The sequence below is a fragment of the Haliaeetus leucocephalus genome, unplaced genomic scaffold (assembly GCF_000737465.1).
Source record: "Haliaeetus leucocephalus isolate CR32 unplaced genomic scaffold, Haliaeetus_leucocephalus-4.0 Scaffold41, whole genome shotgun sequence".
Taxonomy (NCBI): Eukaryota; Metazoa; Chordata; class Aves; order Accipitriformes; family Accipitridae; genus Haliaeetus; species Haliaeetus leucocephalus.
The window spans coordinates 2127120-2136003 of NW_010972477.1; the positions used below are offsets into that span (position 1 = coordinate 2127120).

Consider the following 8884-nt stretch of genomic DNA (forward strand, 5'->3'; position numbering starts at 1 on the left):
CAGGAGGATCTCATCCATGTCTATAAACACCTAAAGGGAGGGTGCAAAGAGGACGGAGCCAGGTTCTTTTCAGTGGTGCCCAGCGTCAGGACGAGAGGCCATGGGCACAAACTGAAACACAGGAGGTTCCCTCTGAACATCAGGAAACACTTTTTCACTGTGAGGGTGGGCAAGCATTGGCACAGGTTGTGGAGTCTCCATCCTTGGAGATCTTCAAAAGCCATCTGGACATGATCCTGGGCAACTGGCTGTAGGTCACCCTGGTTGAGTAGAGAAGTTGTACCAGATGGTCTCCAGAGGCCCTTTCCAACCTCAACCATTCTGTGATTCTGTGAACTTTATAGGAGACCCAAAATACCAAACTGATGCCTGTGTTACAGGACACTATGTGTGTATTCCTGTGTTCTTCCTCCCTAGCCATCAGCTTCAGAGACAGTTACATCACAGGAGCAGTGTATCACTGACTTAAGCCTTAAACACAGTCACTTATCACTGACTGACCAAATATGAAAGATTACTTTTCCCCAGTTCGCTACTGTCCCAAAGTCATCCCCAGAATTAAGTAGGATGGAATAGCTGAGGACGAGAGCTATTTCAGTGGAAAATCTGGCAACTTAATTCAAACCAAGTCCTATAGCAGTTTAAACTCTAGACTATGCATCGGAACAGAAGAGCAAGCATTCAAACACTATTTCATTCACTCTGGCATGAATATTGTAACCACTTAAACCACTAAATAACATTTATTAAATGAATTTGTTAAGCATATGTCTAAGCTGCCAAGGCCTGAAAATCTACATCCAGATATTTATCAGTACTGCTATTCTACTGGAGTAGGAGGATTGTAATAACTCCATACTCAACTATATTTAGTTTTATCTATGATCACATAACAAGTATACCTCTAGTACGACTGTTAGCACTGATGAACTTAGATTCACATAAAGCCATATTATATCAACCTATGTCATCTAGTCCCTGGAATACTATTATACCACCAAACCAATGTAACAATATTCATTTTAATAAAGGAGTTAGAATGTTTTAATTGTGACAAAATAGTTAACATAAAATCAGTCTTGTGTTTACACAAGTCACTCCATCAGTTTAAAATCTGTTTGCACTGGGGAGATTTTCATTGTGAAATCTTACTGGCTCAAGGCTTTTACAGGTTTCTGAATATTTAACATCTTCCTCAAAGCCCAACTTTTGGAAGTTAATGAATCCATAAAGCTTCCACTTTTTTTCCCACTTTTAAAAAACTGTAATTGAAGCAGAGAAAATCGTAACCAAATGTTTCTGAGAATCAGTATACAATCTACTCAGAGATTTTCTTTCTTGGTGACTGACTACTCCTACTTTAACATTTGGGATTGACAAAAGACCAAGGCATTTTTTTCTTTCAGTAGATAGAACTCACCTAGGCACATATTAATGAATCCAGAATGACTTCTTCTACTTTCAGTTATTGGAAGGAGAAAACTCTCCAGATCCATCTACTTAAACACCCTGCTTTTGCATAGGCCTTTCAGAATATCTTCCAGTTTTCTTCTGCCATGGATAAACATTAAATATTCGTGCCTTAATTAAAAGTGTTTCCACTTGAGGTCTTGCATTCCATCTCAGTCGGCTCTTCCTTGTCAGGCTGTAGTTTCAGTATTTATGACTTTACAGTGCTTTACATAGCAGCCAATTGGGTATCAAGTCACTCCTTTCATTGGGATGAATACTCTCTAAGCTGTTTTACAAAAGGAATCAAAATATTACAACACAGCCAACCAACCATGCTCTGCAGTTTACCAAGACTGTTTTAATGGTCTGTGATTTTGAATGGGTGCCACTTGTTAGCAAGCTGAAGAATAATTAGAACCCTAGTTCTTTGGGACATTAGTTTAACTGCACTACTGCAGAGAGATGAGAAAAATCAGAGACAATTTCCTGAAAGAGCAAAAAGAACATTCAGATAAGAAATATCCTTCTATGACTTTGGACTTAACACTTCACCTTGGTATAGAATGAGCCATACAGAAAGTACAGAAGAACTCAGTAATCCATTAGCTCATTACTTCAGAGCAATTAAAACATGGTAAATCGGGGGAAAAAAGGTTTTGTAATTGAATTCAAAATATTTCCTTAAGCAAACTGGTGGTAAAGCTCAGTGGCTTTTGATAGACTTCTGGTGGTATGAGTCAAAACAACTGGAAAAGCGACTTTCTTACTGCTAGGCCAAGGTAATAATTCAGGATTTCTAATACCAGCTTTGCTGCTAAGCATCTCTAACACAGAAAGCTCCACAAAAACAAAGGGGACCTCACAAAGCCTTTCACCTGAAGAACCTGTGTACACCTGAAAGGGTTTGCTGGCTTGCACTTATTACTTGCAGGCCTGTGGTCTGCTGCATTACCACAGGAGAGATTTACAGTCACTTGGAGGGTTTGTAGATCACTCTTAGTAATAAGTGGCTTTAGCTCTGAAGACAGTAAATCAATGGTTTCAACAATCCTAAGACTACAGTATTAAAAGGATTCCATTGTCCCAGAGAGAACGCCAAGCACTTTGCACACAGGTGCCTGAAAGTAATTGATGGCAGAGATCCTTTCTTAGGTATGCATGCCTGACCTGTATTCAATTCAGGGCCATTCTCAAAATGCCATTGTTTTCTTATGTAATTCACACAAGTTGCCATTGTACATTTGCTATTCGTCAGGGGATGTAATCTGAATCTTGTCAAATTATACTGTCCTGATATCTTCTTCCCTACTCTAAATAATTAAGACTTGAGACTTGCAACACTTGGAGGGGGAGGGGAGAGAAGAGAGATGTGTGTTTCAGGGAGGCGGGAAGGACAGGAAAAGGATGAGTAAGGTAAAAGAGTAAAATGGAAATTAAGTGTGGAAATAGGCATCCATTTACAGATCATAAATTTAATAAAGACACAGCTTACACAGTTGTTCCTAGAACTGGAAATGCTAAACTATTATTCTATTTGGAAATGTTCTTTTCAGCTGCCTAAAATGTTGCATACAAAAGGTAATTCCTTAGAAGGCAAAGATTTTACAGTACTTAACGTTTCTAGCTCTCGCATATTCTAAACAACGCTTTGCAAAAGGAAATACAGAATCTTACTGATATGAAGACACCCCCATAATATAACATAGTTGCCAGGACAAATTTATAGCATTTCTATGTAATTAAGACAGATAATAAAAGGCTATATCCAGGAAGAAAATGCTTATGCCTCCCTTATAAGTATGCCAACCTGTTCCAGCTTCTACTGAGTTTGCAATAAAAGTAAAAAATGTGGTTTTACCTTGTTATCTTGTTCAGGATATGGGGGAAGGTAGCCAAGTCCAGACTTCCTAGCCACGACACAAAGGCCTTCTTCATTTTAGCAGCTTTTAACAAGTGCTACAATTGTGACAGGGCAGGTAGCTTAAGCTTCGCAGGGTCTAGTAGTATGCTCACCATTTGAGTCTCTGACTCCATTTTCAATTAAATACTTCCAATAAAGTTCTGCTAAGCATCCTTCAACATTTCTTCCTAAAGACATTATTTACTGAAGAATTGGCAACAGAAGAGCTATTCTCACATTTTTTGCATGTATTGAAACAATACCCTAAATCACTTTCTCTGAGTAATTGAAACATTTCACTAGTGCTAAAAGGCCAGGAGGAGAAACTTGGGAGTCAAATGGGCTTTTGTTTTGACAGTTTGCTTTGGAGGGAGGGGTATTGATTTCTTCAAAGAAAATATTGCCCCAGGAGTCTAAATTGGATGGGTTGTTAGACCTGCATTTCACAGTTCCTTCCCTAGCCCATCCCTAACATGCTTAAAATTCTCCACAGCAATTGTCTGTGTTAACAAAATACTCTGAAGAGCTCCTTTCTCAGAGTAGTTTGAGACAATATGAAGGGGCCTGGGCATGCAGAAACTAGAGCATTTGTAGGAACCTCTATCTCCGTAAGCTTAGAGATACAGTGTGCTTTACAGCTCATGTCCTCCTGGGGTCTCAAGAGCTGATGGACTCAACAAGTCCATCTGACAGTATCTTCTTGAGATATCTATCACTAGGCCAGCCTTCTCCTAAGTGTTTGTTCCTTGTTATTGAATCACTTCTTCCCCCTCCTCCAAAACATTGTGGCATTCCTTAAGACAGACTTACCAGCTGCCCTGGATTCAAATTTCACTCCCACTTTTAAACTTCTAATATAAAAGCCTTTAGAATTTGTGTGCAACTACACAGACATTAAAAAAAAAGCAGCTTTTGTGACATTCTTAGACTCAGCATAAACTATACCAACAAAAACAGTTGGCAAGAGTTTGACTCGCAGATAATGAAAAGGCTATGTACCCTTCCTCATTCCTGTTCATACTCACTCACTCTCCCACCATTTCTAACAGTTGCTTATCTGCTCCACATCGAGCAAGTTCAGGGGGCTAAACAGACAGAAAGACTGCTTTGTAGGGTTTTTTTGATTGTGTTTTGGGACAAGCAATTTACTGTCCTTCTGAAGACTGTTATAGTATACAAAAGGATTTAAACCACAAGTAGGAATTTTACAAGTTCCCCAACGTAACCTCCAATGAAAATATAAATACAATCTTTCTCTGTCTCCTAGGATTTTGAACAAGTATAGAAGCATGCAATGGATATGCCCCAAGAAAAAAGCATACTTTTTCTTTTTTTTGCAATAGGCATGGCCTCAGAAATACCCTCAGAAAAATTGTATACAATATTTAGAGTTTAAACTATTTCTTCGCTTGCCCATTTTTAGCTCCTGAGCTGATTATTCCTTTCCTTCTACTTGTTTCCAAAGTTGTTTTCTGATCTCCCTCCTACTGCTGGCTTTTTTCTCTGGCAGACTTTCCTGCCACTCTTTGTATCTTCTACATGTCTGTTTATTAAAAGGTTATTTTCAAGATGTGATCTATGAAAGACATATAAAGAAGGAGGAGAGCACATGATGAAGTGAACTTAGAAAGCATGTGCAAGGCTGGTCAGTGTGCATGTGTCTTTAATCTTAAATCAGAACTATACTGGGCAAGTACGTTGATTAAAAATATTATATCAAATATATTACATCAACGTAGTTACAGTAGGAAACGCCCTAGCCTATAACTATCACTATATATACATACATGTATGTATTTGTATTTTTTTTTTTTTCCATTGGTATCGCTTCTTTTATCTGGAGAACTGAAGTACCAGGAAGTGGACACCTGAAGTCCGCCAGGAGGTTCCCAGCTGTACCCCATGTACCTTCTTCATGTAGATAAGATGTTTCTCTGGCTTAGCTTTACACATGTAAGTAGTTTATTAGCCTTATCCCATAAGGATACTCATTTGTAGTGATAAGAGAGCCTATCAAAAGAGGAAATAAAGATAATTAGCCAAAGTGGAACACTGTGTACCTTAGAATGAAGAGTTGGAACATTTCAAATGAAGAGGGTCAAATCAAATCGATTACACTATGTAAAACAGTACTCTGGGATGCATCAGAAGTTTCATAGTAGACACAGACAAATTAATTTATTTCCTACGGTGCATGAAAGCCAACTGCATGAAGAGTCTTCTTCCACAGTTTCATTTGTAGCAATGCTTAGACTTGCCCAAGAGATATAAGTATTCTTCCCATGAAAAAGATAAAATAAAATAGGAGCTTCCTTCCCACAAAGCCCAAAACACTAGGCACTTCTTCATGTATTTGGGATGCTTACAAGATTTCACATACAATAGTTTATGTTGCAGAATACCTTGTCAGCACGAATTTACATTCTGAATGTACACAACATGAACATCGAGTCCCAGAAAATCCACAAGAATCTCCTATTAAATACACGTTTCCCCAAGCCACATAACAACATCATGCACTGAAACTAAAAAAACAAACAAACAAACAAACAAAAACAAACACATGGGCCCAACAAAAAGACAAACAAAGCAAAACAACCACAAAATCCTAACGTTACTCTAATGCAAAAGGTGGCAAAGTATTCTCCTTACACTTTTCATCCCCAGCTACCAACTGCAATTCCCAGAACACCCTTTGCTGACCAACTGCCTATCATCCACCAGTAAAGTAGCTCTCCCAAGCCCTGTAGCCATGAAGTGAGCTTGCACGTGTAACAACAGCTCCTCCCCTGCTAAAATCCCCACAGCAAACCCAGCATTTTGACTCCACTACCTTTGCCCTCCTTCAGGTAGTAAAGCAAGAGACGCAAGGGCAGGTGTTCTATATTTTCTTCCTCGGTTCTTTTCTGTCTGCTTTTGGAATGCATAAAACTTCTTTGATCCAGCATAGCCTTTTTGCCATTCAAAATCTTCTGACAGATTTCTGGTCTACTTTCCAGAACCCTTGCCATACCAAGGCAGATAGATAGAAGGCTGACAAGCTGCTTTTTTCAGTTCCCTTTCTCATCGACTTATATGAACACCTTCATGCTTTCTTCATTAGTAAGCTGTTGAACAATGAATGTACATTTCTGCTTTTCTGTATTTTATTTGTGACTGGTGGGGAAAGCAGGAGCGTTCCTAGGCTCTCAGTGGAATACAGCAGTTGTCCATTGCTTCTTCAGAGACAACATCCAGAGTAGTATAGGATTGCAATTACAAATGTGAAGAGAGAAAAGAGCAAAGCTTGAGAGCTTTGGGGAACAAAAATGATGGAGCTGATGATAGACACTATCTGCTAGTAAGTGACAGGCTCTGTGCAGCTGTGAAAGAAGTGCAAAGAAATTTAAAAACAGAACTAGCAACATTCAGCTCCTGAACTCCAGGGACAATTAGCGCTTTATACTGAAGACTTCATGGTAAAATGACTCTTCTTAATACAAACTAATCTTAATCCAGGCCATTGCAATTTAAATATAGGACAATCTAACTGTCCTGTTAGCTTCATCGAGTTTCTGACACAACACTGACATGGTTGTGCAGCACTAACATTACTGTGTACAACTGCGGCACATGTACAAAGCAGCAAAGCCTTAATAACACAGAGGGTAAATATGTACTTAGAGAGTATCTCAAAAAGAAGGTTCAAGTGAGCAACCTGTGTATTAGTTTAGTTAGCACAACTTTATAGCCACTCAAGGTTGTCACTGGTTTTTCCTGTATCTGGTTTCCCCAGCTTTCTACTTGATATAACCCACCAATAAAAGTCAATTAAAACAAAACTGTATTTTTATGTAATCTAGGTAATGCAGCAACCATCTGAACACAAACTATTGGCAAGGTGTAGGCCACCAGTGATTCAAATATTTAGTTATATATCTATGGTTAAGCAAGCAAAATGCAAGATGCAGGTATCACTGAAAAACACTTTACAGTATCACCTCTACAGAACTCAATCCTCATTTTTAAAATGCTTTATTTGGGTTTGGAGAGAGCATTTTCCACCCAGCTCTTACTGTGTTTAGTTTACATGCTAGACAGAATATACCTAAGGACACCTTTTTACATCTTCCATTCCCTGTGACATGCAAAAGCCATGCAACGTGATTTTGGTATGCCAAATTAGTATTAACAGTACAAGTACAGAAAAGTACTAGCAGGATTTTCAGCTGACCATACGTTCTGAGTTGAGACTGATTTTAGAGATGATGTATTGAAAATTGAAAATGACATTTTCAATGTCAGCCAACCTGGAGGTCTGGGTTTAGATCCAAAGGTAAAAGGACTGAAAATAATGGCATCAAGCAAATAGAATACGTTCCAATTAAACAGTGACTCTTTCTGGTTCAGCAAACAGTGTTACTAATATAAGATTGCTTTACGAAAAGTCACAAAGTTCAGAACACACGAGTTAGAGCATTCACATAAATTCACCCAAACTACACTGAAGTTAGACCAAGTCCTTGCTCTTCACTGACTCCAATTTCTTGAAGAAAATTCTGTGTGCTCTAAAGCTTGTACTTTTTCAGCTGCATCAGATGGTCTGATAATACGCGTTCCCTTTCTCAATAAGCCACGCTCTTTCACTAATTCAGCAATGCACTGCAAAGCAGAGAATGCTAAGTTCCTCCGCATGGTTTACAGTATTTGTTTTTGACGGTGCTCGCTAACAGAGCTACCAATCATAACGAGGAGAATAGCATATTGTAAACTGCAGTACGTATTGTGTAAGCAGTGCATTTCTGTTTCGCTTCGGTAAAAAGTTTTTTTCCCGGGAGCAGCCTTCCAAGGAATTGCAAGGAGGCAGATGCAGAAGCCGCCGTCCCGGGCGCTGAAAATGAGCCAGGTCACCCCCCGGGGCAGGTGAAAAACCACACTGCTCAGCGCCGCGTAGGGCAGCGGTATGAAACCAGGACAGAGCGCAGTAAAAACCCCGAAAACGGGTCCGCGGGCGCGGGCTAAGCTTTCTTCATTGACGCTGGGGTGGGAGAAGGGGAAGGGGGAGGGAGAGGACACGCACGAAGACAGAACTCCGGACTCACCGATTTTGGCCAGGCTGGCCACAAGTATCCAGAGTGTAATGATATAAGGGTCCTTGACGTGATCCCATTCGAAAGAGACGATGGCAAAGCTCTGAGGATGGCTGCTATTTATAGGGCTTCCCGAGCTTCTCTGTCCCAGCGCCGCTGGGAGAGCCATCAGCCCCAGGAGGAACCCCACTCCAGATACCTGCCTCATCTCCACGCCGCACAACAAAACCCCGCTTCCCCTTCCCGCGGAGAAATCCCGCCTCTTCGGAGGTTCCCCGGGGGGGAGAGGTCCTTGTCCCTTCGCGGGGACTCGCGGACCGCGGGACGGGGCTGAGCTCGCCCGGCTTCGGCGGGGAGGGTCCCGCCTGCGCGGGTTTGGCCGAGGAAGGCGGCCGGGCGGGCGTTGGGGAGGGCGGGGGGTGCCAGGGGCTTCCGTCCCCAGGCAGATGCTCCGAGCCGGGGT

General features: G+C 40.8%; 1 protein-coding gene across 1 annotated transcript in view; it reads right to left on the reverse strand.

Moving 5' to 3' along the window:
- Positions 1-8629, reverse strand: part of SLC9A3 (solute carrier family 9, subfamily A (NHE3, cation proton antiporter 3), member 3) — a 52497-nt gene extending 43868 nt beyond the window's left edge. The window contains exon 1 of the mRNA XM_010576852.1: positions 8434-8629. Coding sequence (XP_010575154.1) covers positions 8434-8629 — 196 coding nt within the window. The remainder of the gene's footprint in view (positions 1-8433) is intronic.
- Positions 8630-8884: the final 255 nt, after the last annotated feature.